Raw genomic sequence first — 22780 nt, 5'->3', positions numbered from 1 at the left:
ATCAATTATCAAATATCCTATTTATTCAAGATAATTTTAAGAACCATGAAGCTTTAATCATATAACCATATATAAATAACCATATTAAATAACCATATTAAACCACATAGGCCTACATTAATATAAGTACAGATAAATGTATCATTTGATCAAAACTAATACTTAATATGAATTAGTAAATATATACATATATAATCCAATCAGTTCCACAAAGTAGAATATATTTCAATCAAAAAGTAAGCAAATATCTCAACATACTTAAAAATGTGAACTACTGCTTTAAAAAATTTTCACCAACATGCTATAATCTAAAGGGTACAGATGCCATTGGTCAGACTGCTGTATACGTCATCAAGTGTCTCCTTACTGAGGATAAAAGCATCCATTGTCTGCTGATTCAATTAGGAACCTAAGATACCCAGTTCTCTTGGCAGTACCAGCTGTGGTTTTAATTCTGGTGTCTTGAACATCATATGTCTGGGAGATTCTGTAAGATCTGTCTCAAAGAAGCACAGGCTACCACGTGGGCATCTGAAGGAAGATTAGCAAGCGACTGAATCAGCTTCTTGACTATTGTCTTCAAACACTGGTGGGCAGCATTCAAATCTCTGTCAAACTGTTGTCCTTGAATTTGTAGAGCCAAATGACTACAGATGTTTCTAAACTCAACACTATCCTGAAATAAACAGCAAACATAAGCAGTTAGATAGGTTATGGGGACATTTGTTGTGTTTTGTGTACCCAGCTTCCATTCCCATTTCTTCTCATCACAGGACCTCAATTATTTTCTGAGAGAACTACTCTCCTCCATTTTCAGCCTATGTGCTTTGACCAAAGCTGACCCCACCCACGCTACAACTCCAGGGACCAGGCCAATCAGAGGCTACCACCCCTCAGTCACTTTGGATTGGTCAGGAATGGACAGGTGACCGAACACAGACCAATAAGCCACAGTTCTAGAATGTCTGTTAGACTGGGAAAGAGAAGCTCCCTTTAACTGGGGCTTTTGGAAGGCATCTTGCCACCATAAGGGGAGAATCCAAATGAGAATGAAGCCAGCACTGAAAAAAAAAAAAAAAAGCAGAACAAAGGGATTAGAAGAGATTGATTCTCGTTACATTCTCTGAGCATATTGATCCAGCTATACTTGAAAAATAAACCCCAGGATTTTTTGGTTATCTGAGTCAATAAATATGCCTTTTTTACTTAAGCCATTTGGAGTTGAGTTTCTGTTATTTGTTCCTAACAGAGCTTTAAAGAATACACAGATAGCCTCTGTTCCTATTATTCCATACTCATAGTCTTCAAAATTCCAACACAGGATTTGGTATTTAATGAACACAGAGTCAAGAACTTTCCAATGCAAATTTAGAAAGAATAGTTCCCAGGTAGTTTAAAAGAACAAAATAACTAAATATATTTTTAATTCCTAAGTGTTTCACATTCCAAAATCCATTGTATAGAAATGGTACACTAAAATTATTCCAATAAACAAACAAACAAAATTATTCCATATCAGAGATAGTGTTGAATATATAATTTATTTTAAATACGTTTAAATGACTCTCCACAGACTTCCAGTTCTGGTAACATGGCACACTTAGTTTCCCCAAAACCCTTTGGGGAAACTGAATTCTAAATAAAATAGAGCAAACATCCTTTCTGATATTGCAAGAAAACTGGAAATCCCTAAGGGCCAGAGATAAAGGAAAAGTAGATTATGTTAGCTACCCACCAATATTCATCCAAAAAAGAAAGTTAATCTGGAGCTGGGTTTGGGGTAGAGGATAAACTTGCCCCAACAATGCATAACTGTTGCCCTATACTACACAACAGCTGAAGTTGGGAGCTGCCCTCTACACCATATACATGTTCTGGAAACACTCATGCTAAGAAATTAATTTAAAAATTGGAACTGGGCTGAAATATCCATGGACACATGGTAAAAGGAAATAAAAGCCTATTCCATGGGGACACGTCCACAACCCATGCCCCACAGTAGTATTCCCATAATACTCTGTCAAAGACAAAATCAGAATATGAAATTTAACATATCCACCATGATACAGCAGATACCAATAGAGGACAGAATTAAACTCCAAGTATTTCAGCTAGAAACTATAAAATATGTTTAAAGTGATTAAAAATATAAAAGAAGGAATAAAACACATTTTAAGTAAAAACAGGCTTGGAAAAGAACCAAATACATTTCCAGAAATAACTATTTTGACTAAAAACTCAATAGACAGTTTAAACACCTGAATACATTCGAAGTGAGGAACAGTAAACTGGATGATGAATGAGAAAATTACTCAGAATGCAAGATAAAAAGCCAGACATAGGAATTATGAGTGGGAAGTTAAACAACATGGATGATAGAATGATGAAGCCCAACAGATACGCTTCCAGGAGAAAGAGAGAGGTTGGGGGAGAAGAGGGGAGACAATATTTATTTTTTTTTTTAAGATTTTTTATTTATTTATTTGACAGAGAGAGAGAGAGACACAGCGAGAGAGGGAACACAAGCAGGGGGAGTGGGAGAGGGAGAAGCAGGCTTCCCACGGAGCAGGGAGCCCGACGCAGGACTCGATCCCAGGACCCTGAGATCATGACCTGAGCCGAAGGCAGACGCTTAACCGACTGAGCCACCCAGGCGCCCAGGGGAGACAATATTTAAAGAGAATAATGGATAAGAATTATTCAAAATTGATCCAAAACATGAATCCAGGTTCATGAACATAGATTCAGGAAGTAAAATGAGATTCAAATCTAAACTTATTAAGGCAAAACTACTCTTAAAAGCAACCGGGGGAGACAGACTGCCAACTACTAAGCTACAATGACTGAAGTCAAAAAGAATGGGATAATTTTTCAAATAATTGTCAACATAGAATTTTTTTTAATCCAACAAAACTATTACTTAAACATCAGGGCAAAATAAATATGCCTTCATTTAAAAGGACAACAGGAGTTACCACCCTCACTGTCATATTTTCCTAGAGATATAATTCAGAAAGGGGACATTCAATTCAAAAGGAAAGAATGAGACACAACAAGCAACAATGAACAAAGATACTTAAAAATATGATGTAAATCTAAAGAATTGATTGTTCAAAACCAAAATTATAACAATTAACTTGGGACTTACAAAAGCAAGATGGTTCCAAAATGCTGAATAGCAGTAACATGTGGGATGGAGTGGCATTCTAAGGCATTGTACATATTTAGAAAGGTGGCAAAGTTGATAAATTTCAGACTTATTTCAGTATGTGTGTGAGAAAAGTAAGGGTTATCATTAAAGGACAGAAATAATATGTAAAACTTCAAAATCAGCAGACAAAAGGAATATTAAAACTTAATTGATCCTATTTTTAGAAGGTAAAAATGAAGAAATATACAAACATAAATCAAGGGGAACAGAAAACACCAAATCAGACACCTTTTGAAATATAGTGGTTACCAGATTGGATTTTAAAAGATCTATTGATAACTTCTTTGCAAGAAACACATTCAAAACTAAAAATACCTAAAGATTCAAAGTAAATGAATGCTAAAACATATACAAAGCAAAGAGAAGCCAAAACAAATCCAGGAAAATTATTATTAAGGATAAAATAAGCTACAATTAATAAAAGGAACTATTCCCCAAGAAGGTATAACAATTTTGTACTTTGTGTGTGCCTAATATGATTATCTTAATTTACATTCAATCCACAAACATAAAACTGATTTTTACCCAGCTTTCTGAGACACGTAAATCAAACAACAAAATGATCAGCCTGGAGCGAAAAAGACTGAAACACCAATCATAAGCTTGGCCCAATAAAGATAAGCAAATACAAATTTTCCCAAAGATATATGGAATATTTTTGAAAGCTGACTGTATTTTAATATGCCAAAAGTAAATTCTCAATGAATATCTAGAAGTCTATATCATACAAATCACAATGCCAATAAATGAGAAATCAATAACATAACCTTCCCAATACATACATGACTTAAAAATCTACTTCCAAATAATTCATGGATCAGTGAAAAAATAATTGAAATTTTAAAATACTTTATACTGAACAATTATGGACATACTATATCACAAATTTGTGGGACACACCTGCATTGAGAAATTCATACACTTAATGCTATTTAAGTAAAGAATAATCACTGAAAAAGCATGAGCTAAGAATTCAACTCAAGAACTTAGGAGAAGAAAAAACATAATCCAAGAAAAATAATGAAAGAAAGAGCTAAAAGCTGAACTGAAGTTTTTTTTGTTTTCTTGTTTTTTTTAATTTTTTTAAATTTTTTTTATTTTTTAAATTTTATTATGTTATGTTAGTCACCATACAATACTGAACTGAAGTTTGAAACTAGAGTTTTCTTCCTAATTCTGTGTAGAAAGAGAAGCTATTCTTCTCCCTAACAAAGACTCTGTCACTTGGGTTAGAAGGACCTGGGTCTCTGGCAAAGTGTTTATTAGAGAACATCTTCTGGGAAACAAAACAAACTTTCACCTCTTGAGTTTGGCCAACAATGGCAGCAGGACCCCCGTGTGAGTTAAGTGCTGGGATAGAAAGCTCAACACAACACGCCATAGTTCCTTTACTCAAGTATTCACAGGCTACCATGCTTCTTGTTTTTTCTTCCTCTTTAAAGCATTCTAGCTTCCCCGCCTTTGCGTGTTGCTCATTTCTGCTTAGAAGATATCAAGGGGCTACTTAGATAATCTCTCCCATAGTTTATGGAGTAACCTATATTCCTGGAGCATATTGCTTGGGAATGGGAAAGTAGAGGGGAAAAATATGCCTCTGGACTACTTCCCCTAGATCCACATCAAGGGAAATTGTCTGCTTGCTTTATAGAAGTAATCCAACTCAAAGTACAAAGCGGAAGGATCAAAGACAACATGCAAAGGGAAATTCAAAATTGAAGGAACCACTGAAATGTGTGCTGACGTGTGCCTATTAGCCAGTCTGCAAAGGCATTCATCACCCAAATAAGATTAAAATGCCTTTAAAAATATGTTTGTGGGCCTAAAATCTGAAGTCAATTTCACGTTTACTGTAAAGAATCAAAGAAGGCACCGTTTGGGGAAAGTATACATATAATAAAATTCCACTCCTGGCCTGTACTGGTCCCTGAGGCCGTGGGTAAACTTCAAATCTCTGGCAAGCTTTGCAAAGTCTCTTTATTTTACTCTTTTAGTGCAGTATTTCTTCTTAATCCTTTCTCAAATATATTAACCGTCAAAGAAAACAAATTAATAGGCATAGGCTTTCCATGGGCCTCTTAAGCCTGGGGATGGAAAAATAAAACAGGTGGTTGCTTCTCTTCCTTTCTGAAGGGTCTGAAGGCCAACTGTGGATCCAATGATCATGGCCTCCAACCAAACCTCTACTGATTCTGTTGCATAGGCGGGAGCCAAAAATTCACAGCGTTGAGGCAGTGGCATATTGAATGGCTCATGGGCTTTCAGTAGAAAATCGCATGATCGATATTCATAATGATTTCGTGTATGGTGTTTTCCATTCAGTGACAGAACACATCCTCCCAGCAGCTTTTATTTAGCAAGTCCCAGATGCTTCCAGAAATGATGTAATATCCTACGTAGGGTTTGAGCATGCTGCCAGAATTAGCAAATTATGACTTAGCAATCTAAAGACAGGTTTTCGAACTTCTAAAGCCTTGTGTAATTTCAGACTCTGGATATGAAATGTATTGGTTGTTACAGTGGTTCAAACTGATAGGGGGCATTTACATTTTATAGTGACTCAACTAATCTGCTGCGGCAATGGCCTCAGACTCAGTTAATGCAACAGTTAACATTTCTTTCAAACATGTGAAGTCTCCACTACATGATTGACCACACTGGGTAAAAAGCCATAAGACACGAGTACCTAGTCTCTAAAAGGCTTATAACCTAGTAGGAAGATTGAGGCACGTAGAACATATATCCAAATGTCCAGTGAAATGGAATGGGGGTTCTGGTAAAAACACAAAAACCCAACCTTACAGAAAAACAGACATTTATAGACTCATAGTCCAAGCACTTCAGAGAGTTCATACAAAGCTCTTCCTGATGTGTGACTCCTTTCTAGAGCATACCTGGTGTCACACTGTTTGCCACACAGGAGAAACCCATGTGCTTAGGAGGCAACTCTTGGCTCTAGTTTCCAGAACATTTTTTTCCTTAATTCTTAGCTGAACTCTGCCCTGTAGTAGACAGAATAATGGCCTCCCAAAGATGTCCATGTCCTAATCCCCAAAACCTGGGAGCATTTTACCCTATGCAGCAAAGGGGACTTTCCAGATGTTAGTAAGCATCGTGGCTCTCCAGGCACCTGCAAAGATCCCCCGGGATGCTGGTACTATTCCCTCACAAGCACTGGACTTGCCGTCGGAGGCCTGGTTCTGTCGCTTTGACAGGCCATCCGTGGACAAGACATTTTATCTATGGAATAATCAGTTTTCTAATGCGTAAAATGGAAACAAATAGCTACCACATGGAGAGACTGTGAAGGTCAAATAAGCTCATGGTCATGCAAGCTCTGAATTTATAAGGCACTCCATCCATCTGAAGTTGTGCATAAAGTACTCTGCTAGATGCGAGGTCGGCAAGAAGGAGAGAGGGGGAAGGAACGACAGAAAAGAAAACAACAATATGCTCTATAGAAGGTGGGAATCTAACTGGTGGAGATGAAACTATTCAAGCTGTTCAGTAGAGATGTCACACACAAGATTAAGGCTCCAAAAGAGTGGCCAAGCTCACCTCGTATCCATTAGGATGACTACTATCGAAAAAAAAACCCTGAAAATAGCCAGCGCTGGCGAGGTTGTGGAGAAACTGCGGCCCAAGTGCACCGCCGGCAGGAACGTAAAATCACGCAGCTACTGCGGAAAACAGCATGGAGGCTCCTCAAAAAAACTAAAAACGGAATTATCATATGATCCAGCAATTCCGCTTCTGGAATATGTATTCAAAAGGATTTAAATCAGGATCTTAAAGAGATATTTGCACACCCATGTTCATAGCATCACTATTCACAATAGCCAAGAGGTGAAAGCAGCTCAAGGGCCCATTGACAAATGAATGGATGAACCTATGATGTATACATAGAATGAAATACTATTTAGCCTTAAAAAGGAAGGAAATTCTGGAACGTGCTCCAACATGAATGGACCTTGAAGACATTATGCTCGCTGAAATAAACCAGACACGAAAAGATAAATACCATATGATTCCACTTACATGCGGTACTTAGAGTCGTCAAACTCACAGAAACAGAGAAGAATGGTGGATGCCAGAGGCAAGGGGAGGGGGAAATGGGGATTTGTTGTTTATTGTGTACAGAGTTTCAGATTTACAAGATGAAAAAATTTTGGAGATTGGTTGCACAATAATGTGAATGCTCTTGATACTGCTGAACTATACACTAAAAACGGTCAATTTTATGTTACGCTCTTTTTTTTTTAACCACAATAAAATTAAAAAAAAAAAAAGTGGTCAAGACCATCAGAGTGCTGCCAGCCTTTGCAGAAGGCACTGAAGGTTAGGATGAGCCATCAGGGAAGGCTGTACAGATGTTACAAGACAGCTGGTGCTAGGGAATGCAGTCTGCCTCTCAGGGAAGAGATGGCCCTCACAGTTAGAATGAACAACACATGCAAAGGCCTGAAGTCAAGTAGGGGCTGGGACTGGGAGGCCAGTCCAAAAAGAGCAGAGCTTTGTGCTGGGAACGAGGACACAAACTAGTGTGGGAGCCTTGAGTGCCACAGTAAAGTCCCTGAGCACTTCCAAGCATGGAGATGACATGGCAGGCCAGCACTTTAAGAAACACTGGTCTGGCTTAACCTGCTAGGTGCAGGATCCAAAGCCAGACTTTTGATCTACTTTGTCTCACTCAAGCCTCACAGTGGTCCGTGAATGACCGATGAAGAAATGTGGCTTAGAGAGATAAGCAACATACCCAAGTCGCACAGCAAATGAGGGGCAGAGCTTGAATTATCCTCTCTTCCCAAGCTCAAATGTTCATCCAAGACCTGCCCCAAATTTAGAAACTGGACTGGGTACAGTGATGACTCCGAGAGCACAGCTCGCTACCCAGGGCAGGAGACAGACTGGGGAACTTGAACTACAGGGCCTCAGATGCCCCAGTGGGATGAGCAGGGATTCCATGAAAGCAAGCAGGGGAGGCACCAACCTAGCTTTGAGATGGAACAAAAATGTCTACAAGTGAATGTTTCTTTTTTGGCCATATTCACACTATTTTTCTTGAGGTTAACTGAGTGTTAACAAAGCTCCAATTGGCACTGGTCACATCCAAATTGAAGATTGGTCTGTTGGCCCATCCCTCTTCCCTGCAACATAATTGAGAGGGTTTGGCTGTCTGGAAGATATTCAAGTCGTGGAACCTTCTACACCCCATGTCAAGCCCACTCCTAGCTAATCAGAGACACCCCCCCCCCCCAGCTGGAGCTCTCTCTTCCTCCATTCTGTTCTCTCCTGCCCAGTATAAGGGAGGTCTCTTAGAAAAACTGCCACACTTGCACTTTTCTGCATTCTGCATTGTGTTTATTAGGAATGCACACATCTGGAATCCTTGAGCAACTGCAAATGCACCTGCAAAGTCCAAAAGGGAAGAAAAGCTGGAACTTTTTTAGCTTTGTACTGAAAATAAACACTCCCATCAAAACTGAAGTCTTGAAGGCAAGAAGAATCTGGCATCAACAGTCAGCTTCAGAGCTTATTTTCTGAAACCAGCACCAATGGGTAATCAAGTAAAAAATACAATGACTTTATAGGCTCTACAATGCAGATAACTGTTAAACAATCCACAAGGAAGATTTTTGGTTTTTTTCCTACCTCATCACCTTCAAAATCACTGCTCGATCTGCATAAACTCTAAGTCAGCTCATATCCCCTTCACCACTGGCTTTAAAATAAGTTGGTTCTTTTCAAGACAGTCACATCTTGAGCTATACTCTCTTACAATGGCCTCCACAAATTTGTTTCTTCTCACATTTTCCTTTCTTGCTCCCCCTGAATGCCTAATGCCCCCTTATGGAGAGCACTGAAGAAAGAGCTCTTCCCAGCTTTCTGTGATGGGGCCTCCTGACCTTAATGAACTTCAACAGACCACTCTCCACCACAGGTGCCCAGTGCTGGGCCCCCCAAAGGAGCACAAATGCTTTCCCCAGACCCATCACAATCCTCCATACTGGATGTGTACCTAAAATGGGAATGCCATTTCTCTATTTAGAGGGATGTTGTGAAAACCATGCTATCAGAAACAGTGTACTACAAATTGCCCCCTTGGTTCATCAACATCTGGCTTTGAACTACAAATTCACAGGGCCCAGAGGAGCCACCAGTTGCCTGAACCCAAGGTCAATCTCAAAATAGATATGTAACTGTGTGTTAATAAAACACTCAATGAAGAACTAAAGTATCTGCCAGTCACCATAAAAAGTCTATCGTCCACAGGAAATTAAACATTTTTACTTGTGGTGTACCCAGTGTAAATGCTCACAAGTAACTAAGGATTTTATGCATTTGCTTTGAGTATGGTACCATTTTCATTAGAAAAGTCCAGTTAAAAACACTTTGTGATGGATATAAGCACTTAATTCATGTATGCTCACAAGGCAAACCCCACAATTATAAGACAAAGCACGGCAGCATTCCCACTAAGATGTTAAACATAAGTAGTTTTGTTTTAGGGCCTTCCTGCAACATCTTTCCCCAAATTTTCATTTTGGCAATTGCAAATGTCCTGATTTTCCTAACATTCACAGTATGAGCAAGGACAAAGCTATAATTAAGCTACTTGTAGTCACTGGGCCTTTTTGTCACAGAAAACCACGATTTTATCCCAAATGAAGAGCAATTTGCTGGCTATGCTATTAATCATATAACACTGAGCATTTATTTCTTCAATAGTTTGTTAGTAATTTTTAAAGATACGATTCCCAAATTTACAGAAAGTCTTCACACTCATGTTAATGGGGAAAAAAAAGCACTCATCACCACTGTCTTCCTCTGAGTGACCCAATGTTCACACCTGCAGTTTGCAAAGAGCATTAGCAGTGACCGTGAAGCCAAAGCCAGTGGTTTTATAACTGCCACGCATGGTATGTAGAATGAGAAAACCAGCAAGGATTACTGAGCTTGATGGAACAACTGGTACCAGAATCAGCTAATTGGAATGGGTGAACTCAAAGGCAAGTTTAATCTGTAATAGCAGGCAAGTTAGTTCTCCTGCTTCTGAAAGTTGGCATCAGCTATAGTTTCCATGAAACTTGCATCAGAGCAGAACTCTTGGAAGCTACAAGTGTTTTTGACTCTCAAAGGAAGACAGAAAAACTCAATCAGAGTGACTTCATAATTGGCTTGGTTAATGGTGTCTACGTGAGTTGGTCATTTTTAGCAGTTCTTAAAATCCTAGACTGGCTTCCATCTGGTCCTGTGCACATTTCTGTGCTCCCTTTGAGTGGTGAGTGCCTAAGACATTCATGATCGTTATTACTAGTTTGATAATGATTTCCTACATTCACCTGGTACATTGGGTCACTATGTAATGTGGCCATCATATAAAGAGACACACAAATCACCCAATATAATGGGTTAAATGGTGTCTCCCCACAAAAAAAAAAAAAAAAATCCATGTGTTGAAACATAACCTCCAGTTTGACTGCACTGGAAACAGGACCTTTAGGGAGGTAATTAAGGTTATACGAGGTCATAAGGGTGGGGCCCTAATCCAATAGGGTCAGTGTCCTTGTAAGAAAAGGAAGAAACATCCAAGATCTCTCTCTCTCCCTCTCTGCATGCACAGAGGAAAAACTATTCAAGACAGAGCAGGAAGGTGGCAGTCTACGAACCAGGAAGAAAGACCTTACTAGAAACAAAATTTATGAGAAAATAAATGTCTGTGGTTTAAGCCACCCCGTCTATGGCATTTTGTCATGACAGCCCAAGCTGACCAAGATACCCAGTCTACAAGGTGACTGTTGTGGCCCAAGCAGTGTGCAGTGCATAGCCCATCCAACGCTGCCCTGTCTACCAATCATACACTCATGGACTTTATTTCTGCATGACATTCATCACACCTCTTCAATCCAGCACTGTAATTTGGCAGAAAAAGCCAGATAAAACCATGTTTGAATCATGGGCCATCACTTCCCAGCTGTGAGATCTTTAGCAAAATCCTAAATTCCTCTGAGTCTCAGTTTTCTCCTGTAATAAATGTTTTCTAGCTGGTTAACTCTAGCCTCTCCAACAAATTTAACAAGACTCAGTACTGTGAAGTATTTTTTATCCACTATAAAGAAACTCACTTCATATAGTTTTTGCACATGTGTGATAATCTCTAAATATTCAAGAAGAATATTAAGTGTCGGTATCTTTAAGAAAAGAGTAAAATGCTATAAAAAAATGTCCATTAGTATTGTGCTGAGAGTTTCTCTGTCTTCATGCCTGAAAATTTCACTTCCTTAAGCCTCAGTGGTTTGATCAGCAAGTCATTTGGGGACAACATCTCTAAGTCATCAGGCATGTGCTAAAGCCGACCTCTGGATAGGGGAGGCTTCTTGGAACTCTCCATGGGTCATCCTAACTTTGCTTTTGTCAATAGTCTCAGAAAAATCAATACAGTCCATGGGTCAGATCCATCAATATCAGGACTGGAACTCACAACAATAATAGTCAATGAGAACGTGAGGCATCAACCTGTTAATAATAATAATAATAATAATAATAATAAAAGTTTAAAGGTATTGAGAGTTTGTATGGGCAGCCACTAGCTAAGACTTCATGTGCATTATCCTAATAACCCTGTAAGGTTAGATACCTCTAGCCCCACTTTAAGGTAAGGAGACTGAGGCACAGGAAGGCTAAATATTTTGCCCAAGGGCCTACAGCAGGAAGTAGAATGGTAGGTTTGAAAGGCTCTGCAGGACCAGATCACTGGGCTGTGCTGCGCTGTCTCTACTTTGGGTCCCTAATGCTTTTCATCTGGGCCGTGGGCTTTCATTCAAGTGAGCCCTCCTCCTCTCTGTGGCAAGTGTAACACTGTGGGAGAGAATTGATGTTAGAGGGATAGTTTCCACACACTTCCAAGTGATACACAGGTATTATTTCCATTAGCACAAATCCTCCTGAAATCATTCTGTGTCTAAAATCAATCCACATGTTCTTAATTTAAAAATATAGAAAACATGAAAGGAATTGGAGAAGACACACATAAATGGAAAGATACTCCATATTTTTGGATTCAAAGAATTAATATATATATATTTTTTTCATATTGTTGAAATGTCCATACTACTCAAAGCAATCTACAGATTCAGTGCAATACCTAATCAAAATTCCAATGGCCTACCTCACAGAACTAGAACAAGTAATTCCAAAATTCCTTTTGTGTGGAACCACAAAAGACCCCAAATAGCCAAAGCAATATTGAAAGAGACCAGAGCTGGAGGTACCATGCTGCCTGGTTTCAAGATATACTACAAAGCTACAGTAACTGAAACAGGGTGATATTGGTACATAAACAGACACACAAATCATTGGAACAGAATTAAGAGCCCAGAAGTAAATCCACATAGATATGGACAATTAATCTACAACAAAGGAGCCAAGAACATACAATGGAGAAAGGACAGTCTCTTCAATAAATGGTAATAAGAACACTCAACAGCCACAGGCAAAAGAATGAAACCAGACCACCATCTTACCCATACACAAAAATTAATGCAAAATGTATTAAAGACTTGAATGTAAGACGTGAAACCATAAAATTCCTAGGGGGAAAACAACATAGGCAGTAAATTCCTTGACATCAGTCTTAGGAATGTCTTTGTGGATCTGACTCTAAAGGCAATGGAAAGAAAAGCAAAAATAAACAAATATGGGTGCCTGGGTGGCTCAGTTGGTTAAGCGACTGCCTTTGGCTCAGGTCATGATCCTGGAGTCCCGTGATCAAGTCTGGCATCGGCCTCCCTTCTCGGCAGGGAGTCTGCTTCTCCCTCTGACCCTACTCCCTCTTGCACTCTCTGTCACACACTCTCTCTCTCTCAAATAAATAAATAAAATAATATCTTTTTAAAAAATAAACAAATGTGACTACATCAAACTAATGAGATTCTGCACAGCACAGGAAACCATCACCAGAATGAACAAACAACATATTGAATAGGAGAAGATATTTGCAAACCAAATATCTGACAAGGGGTTAATATCCAAAAATATATAAAGAACTCCTACAACTCAACAACAAAAAAATAAACTACCAGTTAAAAAATGTGCAAAGCATGTGAACAGACATTTCTTCAAAGAAAACATACAGATGGCCAACAGACACTTGAAAAGATGCTCAATGTCACTAATTATTAGAGAAATGCAAACCAAAACCACAATGAGATACCTCCCAACACCTGTTATAATGGCTACTTTCAAAAAGACAAGAAAGAACAAGTGTTGGTGAGGGTGTGGAGAAAAGGGAACGCTTGTGCACTGTTGGTGGGATCGTACATCAATGCAGCCACTATGGAAAACAGTGCGGAGATTCCTCAAAAAATTAAGAACAGAACGACCACATGACCCAGCTGTTCCACTTCTGGGCATTTATCCCAAAAATATGAAAATGCTAATTTTAAAAGATATATGCACCCCATGTTTATTGCAGCATTATTTACAATAGCCAAGATATGGAAGCAGCCTAAATGTCCAGTGATAGATAAATGGATAAAGAGGTAGTGTATATATATATATACACACAAACCCACACACACACAGTGGAATATTACTTAACCATAAAAAGGAATAAAATCTTGCCATTTGCCCCAGCATGGATGGACCTTAAGGGTATTATGCTAAGTGACATAAGTCAGACAGAGAAAGGCAAATACTATATGATTTCACTCATACGTGAAATCTAAAAGATGAAACAAATGAACAAACAAAATAAAACAAAGACAAAGTCATCGATATGGAGAACAGACTAGTGGTTCCCAGAAGGGGAGGGGGTTGGGGGCTGAAATGGGTGAAGGTGGTCAACTGTATGCTGATGGATGGTAACTAGACTTATAGGGCTGATCCCTTTGTAGTGTATGCTGATGTCAAATTAACACTAGTAATAATGAAGCCAAGTCAGGATAACCAGCCCCCTGGAAACACAGACTACTGTGTCCTTAAGTCTAAGTTCTTTGTAATCACTAATCTACAACCAAATAGAGATATTACCTTTTCTCCAAACAGAAAACCAAGCAAAATTCCAAGATGTTGGCCAGGAGGCAAATCATCCAGGGAAACCTCTCCCTGTTTCTCTCCCTTCTGAAAGCACTCGCTATTCACTCAAAACTCATTATTCCCCTGCAGGTGAACAGCAGACTCCAGTGGAAAGACTACTTTGCGTTGGGGGTTGGGGGGACCAAACAGCATTTCTTTATAAGAGACAAGAAGGAGGATGAGTAGAAGTGAGATTTTTTTAGGTAGAGAGGAAGATATTTGTATCTGATGGCCTCAATTTTCTCAGAAGAGGAGTGAGCCGGTTGAGGTATGGATAAACAAAGCTTGAGAAGGGTGGCAAATTTGAGGACAAAAAGTCAAGTAGAAAACATTAGAAGGATTACCAAGTAGAAGTGATGGCTACATGATGTTCAAGTGGCATGATTTGTAGGCCACAGCAGAGAGCTCCAATGCATCTGAGCTGGGCCAGGCCCTTGGACAGTGGTCTCCAACCTGATCCCCAAACTGCAACCTCACCTGCTGTGACTTATCTAGGGTCAGGTCCTCACCTCAGTCATTTCAACGGTTACCTTTGCCTGCAAGACAATTCAAGACACTCTGCGTGACATGCAGGCCTTTCTTGCCATCTGACTCCACTTACATGTCCAGCATCCTGTTTTACCTTCTGCCATAGTGAACTAATTAATTAGTTCACCTTTTCATTGCTTCTGGGCCTTGGATCACACAGCTCCCCTGAAATGTTTTTTCCCTTTCATGTCTGTGGGACAAACATTCTTATTTTTTTAAAGATTACTTCCTCCAAGAAGCCTTCCGAGATCACCTAAGGTAAAGCCGATCACTCAGTCTCTCCTTTTGCCAACGTACATGTGCCCTGTATATGCCCCTAACATCACACAGCCCTTCCTATTTCAGCAAATCTAAGATGCACCCTTTTCCACGTTTCAAAAATATCTGACGTGATCTTACAATAGACGGTGCATCATAGATTAATTGGCAGGAATTTTTATTTCTTTGTGGCACCAAAGAAAGGTGCATTCTACACGAGATCATTAGTGAAATGCAGCTTCATTTTTTAACTTCCTAACATGAGAGGGGCCGTGCTCTGCCTTTGGAGGTGATCTTATTTTCCCTCCCCCCAACACACATTTGGGAATATTTGGTTGTATCAGTTTGTTGGGGGGTGGGGTGGGTAAGGCTGCTGGCATCTCCTGGGTTGAGGCCAAGGATGGTGCTAAACATCCTATAATGCAATTATCCAGCCCAAGATGTCAACAGCAGGAGACTGAGAAACCATCGTGTTAGAGTAACAATACTTTTTTGGGTGTATCATAGGCTTTATTATATTTAATTTCAAATCAGTCTTTTACAGTGTATAGTAACCTAAAACATAGCAATTTTTTCCAAACCTTGGCTTGTAGAGCAAGAATAGCAACTCTGGGGAACTGCTCTAAGCTTTCTTCATCATTCCCCCCTCATTTCCTTCTGCTAGCCTCCCAAGTGGAAGGAAGGAAGCAAAATTGGAAAGCCAGAAGATCTCAAAGAGATCTGTGACCTTAAACCAGTTAGGCTAGTTAATGACAAGGCAGAGACTGGATCCCAAGACCTCCAGATTTCCACAGCCCCACTCAGCCTGAGAGGCATCGACTGTGCTCCCTGGCTACACCGACCAGCACAGTTTGGTACCATGAGAGGAAATGGGCCCTACAAATACGAGTGACTTAGCAGGAGTTTAGCATTAGTATTCACGGTTTGACACCCGGGACCCACCCCGCTCTCACCCCACTTTATGAGAATTTAGGTTGACTCTGTAAGGCCTCTGAACTCTGTGGGGAATTGGGTTTATGCAAAAATAATTTTGATTCTTAAGTGTGAAGGAACTTCAAATAAATCAAGGTGATTTTGTCACACAAAAGGCAGAGGGGACTTAATAGGGGTATTGAAGGCTCTGGAGTAAGGGTTATTAATTTCGAAGGGGGGAGCAGGGACAGCTGTCCTCCATCCGGAGGAGCTGCGCGTGTGGAAAGGGCCTTCGGCTAGAGCAGGAAGCTGATTTATGTGAGAGGGAGGAAGGAGTTCCAGAGGAAGGTTTTGGCAAGGCCTCCCCGCGTCTCAGTTCCGCAATCAGGTGGGCCCCAAGTGGACCCCGAGTTCCTGGACTCAAGTCCCAAGGCTGTCATCTCCCCCCTTCCCTCTCACAGACGCTGAATCCCTTGGACCGCTCAGCTTTTCAATGGGTGGCCCCTCCGGGCTCCATCCCAGCCCGGCAGCCCCACCCTGCCGCGGGATCCCGCGCCCCAGCGGGGTGCTCGAGGCCAGACTCACCTTCAGATGGATGGGGAAGGACCGCTCCTGCTGGAGGGGGCCCAGCAGCGTCTGCTCCACGCTGACCAGCTCCGAGGTCGAGTCCACCACGCGGGCCAGCGCGCTGCGCATCGCCATCTGGGCCAGGGTGCAGGGCCCCCGACCCCTGGGGAAGGGCAGCAGCTCCGCGCCCCCTTCGGCGCCTCGCACCACTTCTACTTCTGGGGAGCTTGCCCGCGCCCCAGACCCGCCATTCCTGGCCCCCCGCCCCCCTACCCCCTCTTGGCGCCCAGGCCCCGGCCGTGCCCTCCGCGGGCCTGTGCGACGCGCTGGGGCAGCCGACACGTGGTCTGAATCGCGCGGGATCCCCGGGTCGCCCGGACCGTCCCCCCAGCCCCACTCCTGCTGCAGCAGCTGCAGAGTCTGCAGAGCCACCATTTGGTGGCTGATGGAGGCCACTAAGGGCGCAGGGCTAGCCATCGCCCCTGCCGGCGGCTCCGCGCGCTCCGCGGGCAGGTGCAGCAGTGAGCGAGAGAGAGGCGGGGGCGTTTGGGGTAGCCAGGGTCACATTTCCCAACCCCCTAGTTGGCCTTCTTGCCTCTCGAGGGTGGGGCCGGCCCCGCCCCAGGCCCGCAGGAGATGGCCAGCGCTGGCCCCGAATTCCTATCGGAATGGGCGTGTGCGGACCCAAGGCTGCCGGAGGCACTGCTCCCGATGCGCTCGAAAATCAGCCAAATGCTGAGCGCGGGTTCTTCCTCTTCTAAAGGGCTTTGCTGGGAAAACCTGCCGCTTGGGTGCAGAAGCATCTATCCTCAGGGATACCCCGCCCCCATCTCCTTTGAAGGATGCCTGTCAGTGATCATTCATGCCTTGGGTGCTGAGGGTGGCAGGTTAAAGACCTACCCTGAGCAAAAGTGCCAAAAGCCAGAAAAAGCTCACAAAAGGAAGACCGAGCCCGATCCTCCTCCCTCCCTTTCCCAACCCTAGGAGAATTTTCAGCAACTTCTTGGAGTAAACTTCAAGGCCTCGTGTCCCCCAAACAAAAGAAGGGGACTTGTGTATGTGGAAGTTCTGCTCTTCTCTGCTTTGCTCATGCCACACGGGCTCAGGGAATCTGGCGACTAAAGAAGCATCAGGGCATAGCTGGGGCGGCCCGCTCCCCCAAGTGACTCGGGAAGTGCGGGTGTGGCACTGCCCAGACCAGGAGCCCAAGGACGTGCGCAGCGGGGTTTGAAGCTAAATCCTTTTAGGAGCCATGAACCCAGAGACAGCTGTACAAATAGTTGCTGCTTTTAATTAAACTTACCTTTGCTTCTTCCTTGACTTAGGAGAAAAGACTGGGAAATTTACGCTTTGATAGATTGGAACCTGTTGTGTGTGATTACATTTTATTAAAAAAAAAAAAAAAGCGGCAGACATTTGAGGAGAATGGTGTGGAAAAGTGTTACAGAGTAGCATGGTTTTGGCTTTCTTCCTGCATGGGAAACCATTGAACATAACTTCACAACACAGTGAAGCAGGTAACAAGGGTGCAGGCACATGACACTGGACCCTCCCGACCTGGACAGTGGGATTTCCTTCTTCCTTTAGAAGGGAGAGTCCCTCCTTGGTGTGGTGGAGTAAGAACTGGAGAGGCCTTTGTGAGGGAAAGCTGCTCCAGTGAGTCTATTAGTCTAAAGGGCGGTCATCAGAGATATGGGGTGGAATTCGGGGTCCTTCAAGGTTTCGTCAACTCTAGGATAACATGACCCTGTATAATCCTCCCAACTCTCCAGTGAAGTTTCCTTCTAGTTCTCAGTGTTTTCTTCGCCTATGAAAACAAATCTGAATGCCAAGGTAAAGAAAACCTTTCTTAAACAAAAACGAGTATGTTCACACTAATTATAACTAAGTAAAAATGCATGTCTGTGCATTGACAGGAAATTACTTTGGAGGGAGGTAAATAGTTTGATGCTGATTAGATTCTCTTGATGAAGTTACTTAAGTTCATGATAAAAAAAATAGAAAAATTCTTTGAGTGTGTGTGTGTGTGTGTGTGTGTGTGTGTGTTAATCCTCAAATATTGAAATGCATTAGGTTTAGCAGAGACTAACCAGGAATAGCAAAAACTAACCCCTAATTTTCACAGAGCATGTCAGATCTCCAGGGGTGCTCCTCTTTCCAGATAAGCAGGAAATCCAGTTTCATGGGCTAACTCTTCCACTATCAAATGGCTGACTGCAAAACCTTCTTGACAGATGGAATTCCAGCCAACAGCAGAATTGAAATCGCTAGACGCAGCCTGACCTGAGGCCCCACTGTTCTACATCCCAGGCTGACTCTGAGACCCATGAGACCAGCCGAACTTCAGGGAATATGAGAGAACCATGGGACCTATGGGATGGTACATGCAGCTTCAATCACTGTCTGGATTTCCTCATGTCTTTTAGAGAGGCCTGGACTATCCAGCATCTCAAGGGTTGTCTGTCTTGGCCACGGACCACATTTTTCTTTGCCATAACCTTAGAATGGCTGATGTTCCAAAGCTGGAGATATGAGGCTCTGAGTGAGGAAAAGTATTCGTGGGCTAGTGAGACGGGTCAGTAGCACAGCAGATCTGCCTTTGACCTGAACACCTCCAAAGTTATATACACTGGGCTACCAGACCAAGTGCTGAGTTACACACTCCCTACTCACCATACTGACAGGTCAAAGCCACAGTGTAATAGAAGGCACACTCAAAGAGATGCAGTCCTGGACACCTGATATCTTTGCTTCCCAGTATCTATTTCACTATTTTATGGAAACATACCCTCATTTGCCAGGAGATATTCCTCCTCCTCCATGTTCAGTCCATATAGTCAGGAAGGAGGAGGCTGTCCCACTGCAGAGTGGGCTGGGGCATCTTAGGCTGGGGCCAATTACACATCATACTCTCATGGTGAATGGTCAGGAAGGGGCATGTGACCCACCTGGAGCAAATATGACAATAATATTTAAGATGCTTTCAGCTGAATGTACTGTATAAAACAAAATAATGGAACTAGAAGAAAGTGTAGGCCAAAAGATGAAACAGCAAAAAAAAAAAAAAAAAAAAAGCCTTTCTAACAAGAAAACTTAATATAATGTCATTTAATCAATAAGAATAAATTATTGTCTCCCATCACAAGTCTTAAGGAAGGATGGCTCTGGGGCTGGTTAATCTTGAGGAGTGTCAGATCTCCAGGCATGCTCCTCCTTCCAGATACTCTGGAAATCCAGTTTCATGCAGCTTACCCTTCCACTATCAAGTGGCTGACTGCAATGACCCCTTCTGGATGTGAAACTAAGAAGATGTAAGTTCTGGAGCTTCTGCAGCCCTCTTGTGAGTCCAAGGGGAGAGCCTGCCTATGAATGAGCCAACACTAAAGAGAGAAAACAAGAGATTATAGAGAGAAGCCAGTGGTCTTACAACACCATCTGAGGCTTACATTTAGCAGCACAAGGAGACAGCCCCACCTTTGAGCTTTTCAGTTATACAGGCCACAAAAATCTCTTTTTGCTTGAGCCACTTTAGGTTGATTGTATGGCCTCTTGCAACAGAAAGTCACAACTAAAGCAAACTGCTTGACATACACTGTAGCACAGATATGATGTTAATGGAACAATCTGTGACCCAGAGCCCCTCAGGCAAAACATCCCTAAAAGGTCCCTCATGGCCATTTCCAGCAACACTTCTGTCATTCACCTAAACTTTCCACTATTTCAGCAATTGTGGGAAAACCTCTTTGAGCAACTGTGGTCATTCCCGACAACTGATGGGAGCATTAATAAATGAGCAATGGAAATACTCATGGCCCTGGGTAATGTGACATGAAAACTCGGTGAAGTGAGAAGCAATGTTTACCTGTTAATAAACATGACAGAGTGTGGTTAGAGAAACAAGTATTCTGGCCCTTTTGTGAATCTAAAGGTTCTTTTCCACAGGATTCTTTCTTTTTTTCTCCTTTTATTATTTCTTTTATTTGAGTATAGTTGACACACAACATCACATCGGTTTCAGGCTCACCACAAGTGTAGCAAGATACGAACTTGAACACGGAATCCTGAAGAAGGCTGGCCCAGTGAGAACAGAAGGGAGATGGAAGAGGGCGGAGCCATGTGAATTCAGCCTTCCTCAACGGACTCGGCAGAGCCCAGATACATTTGAACCCTCCTTATATACTTTGGCACTTTTCTCCAAAAGGGATCCAAGAGAATTCCAGAAATGGAACTATTAACCTTCAGCACACCCTGGCAAAGTTCACAGGCAGGAGCAAAACAAAACATGTCCAAAGAGACCAAAGAGTTATTATTTTTGAATGAAAATTATAGTTGAGGAGAAACAGATGCTGAAGAGATATACCAAGATCTGAAAATGTACTGTAAAAAAGAAAACAATGGCACCAGAAAAGATGGAAGCCCAAAGAAGAAAGAGCAAAAAAGATCAAATTGCCTTTTTAAACATACAATGGTGATGTTTGAATATGCCAGGTCATAAAAATGCACATTCAATTCCAGCTTTGGCCTAAACATTTGATTTTCAGAAGAAAAAAAAATGCAATCCTGCCACGAAACCTCTGAATTGCCAAAAACAATTGTTTACATAGGGCACTGTGTTTTCAGGACATCATATACGCACTGCCTGCCCAGACCCTACTAAACTGGTGACGCTAAGTGAGGTTTAGTACAACTAAATGTAGAAAAGTAGGCAAGTGTAGTGAAGGGAGGGAAAAGAGAAGTTTAAAATGTTGAAGCTCACCTGCATGTGCTAACATAATCTGATGTGCGGTTCACCTCCTTAACACAAAATGCAATCCTTTCCAGATGTATAAATCATTTTACTTGGTTCTGTCTTACCAATAAGTTTATTTTCAGGAGGAATCCTTGATGTTGGCAGAAAAAAATCAAGAAAGGGATTTTAAAAGAACAGATATGATTTTTCCTAATTCTTTTAGCTTTGGTGGATGATTTTATGTTGGAGAGTGACGGGGTGGCCAGGGATTTTCCTGCTGCCTACACGTAATTTCAACATGACAACTTTGCTGGGCTTTGCTCTCAATTTCTGATTACAAATAACCCTTGAAGACTATCCTTTCCCTGGGAGGGAAGAATTTAAAAGCTGCTTAATTTCCTGAACTATTTGCAGGTTCTTTAATCTTAGTAGGGGGAAAAAAATGTGACCACCCTCATCACTTCCTGTGATCGCCTCGTATTTTCAAGTTCTAGTAAGTACTCTCTTAATATGACTGAAAGAAATGCTTGACTTGGGTTAATATACTGAAAACTTAAAAAGAACCTCCCCGATTCCTTTCCTTATATTTATCCTCATTCCCTTTTGTACTTTTTTCCTCTAAGAAATTTTCTGCTCTTGGGATGCCTGGGTGGCTCAGTAGGTTAAACATCTGCCTTTGGCTCAGGTCATGATGCCAGAGTCCTGGAATCGAGTCCCACATCGGGCTCCTTGCTCAGCCGGGAGCCTGCTTCTCCCTCTCCTGCTCCCCCTGCTTGTGTTCCCTCTCACTCTCTCTCTCTGGCAAATAAATAAAGTCTTAAAAAAAAAAAAAAGAAAAAAAAATTTTCTGCTCTTGTTCCCCAATTTCTCTTCTGTCAGGCTTTATGGTGAAACAGACATTCAGGTTTTATCCATCCTTTCATTTCCTCCTCTCTCCCTTCTATTTTTCCAGAGTTTTCTTTCCTAAGAAAAATGAGAAAAGGGGGCAGGGATGAGGGATTTTGGAGGCACATGGTTCTTCTGTGTAGCAAGATCACTATGCTTATGTTTCCATGAAGTAAAAACTTCTTACTGGGAGTTTTGGTCCAGTTTCCAACTCTTAAACCCTGAGTGCGGCAAGGGGGAGGTCATGCAGTTTTGGGAACTGGATTAGTGCCTTCCCACATTGGCTCTCTGCGTTAGGAAAACAAGAGAGGCCGACAGATCTGCTTGTTTTATTTGTTTGGTCATTTCAATCCTTTTGTTTCAAAATATTATTGAGAATAGTCAGAAGAGTTGAAATAAGGTAAAAGACATTTTAAAAATGAAGATCTGTTGAACATGATTGAAGTGATCCATTTTTTCCCATTGGAGGAAAAAGATATAAACTATTTTAAAACTTATGTTTACATAAAAATATGACATTGCATATTTTAGTATAATGTCTGTATTTTAATTCTCATCATCTGGTTTTTTTTTTTTTTTTTTTTACTGCTCACTGTTCATTAGCAAGTGGGGTCTTA

General features: G+C 41.6%; 1 protein-coding gene across 1 annotated transcript; it reads right to left on the bottom strand.

The window, feature by feature from the left end:
- Positions 1 to 469: 469 nt before the first annotated feature.
- DLEU7 (deleted in lymphocytic leukemia 7) lies at positions 470 to 17026 on the bottom strand. The gene is made up of 2 exons (XM_028103719.1): positions 16568 to 17026; positions 470 to 676 (listed from the first exon to the last, which is right to left on the bottom strand). The coding sequence occupies exons 1-2, from the start codon at positions 17024 to 17026 to the stop codon at positions 470 to 472; spliced, it is 666 nt and encodes a 221-aa protein (XP_027959520.1).
- Positions 17027 to 22780: the final 5754 nt, after the last annotated feature.

Source organism: Eumetopias jubatus, unplaced genomic scaffold (genome assembly GCF_037043125.1).
Source record: "Eumetopias jubatus isolate StellerSeaLion01/CBP00866 unplaced genomic scaffold, mEumJub1_p1.0 scaffold_3, whole genome shotgun sequence".
Classification (NCBI taxonomy): Eukaryota; Metazoa; Chordata; class Mammalia; order Carnivora; family Otariidae; genus Eumetopias; species Eumetopias jubatus.
Note: the sequence above shows the minus strand (reverse complement) of the source record. Positions and strands in the feature narration are given on the sequence as shown.

Coding starts and splice junctions, on each gene's coding strand:
- DLEU7 (XM_028103719.1), bottom strand. CDS start 17,026: ATGGCTAGCCCTGCGCCCTTAGTGGCCTCCATCAGCCACCAAATGGTG. Junction 677..16,567: donor CCTTCCCCATCCATCTGAAG/GTGAGTCTGGCC, acceptor TGTTTATTTCAG/GATAGTGTTGAGTTTAGAAA.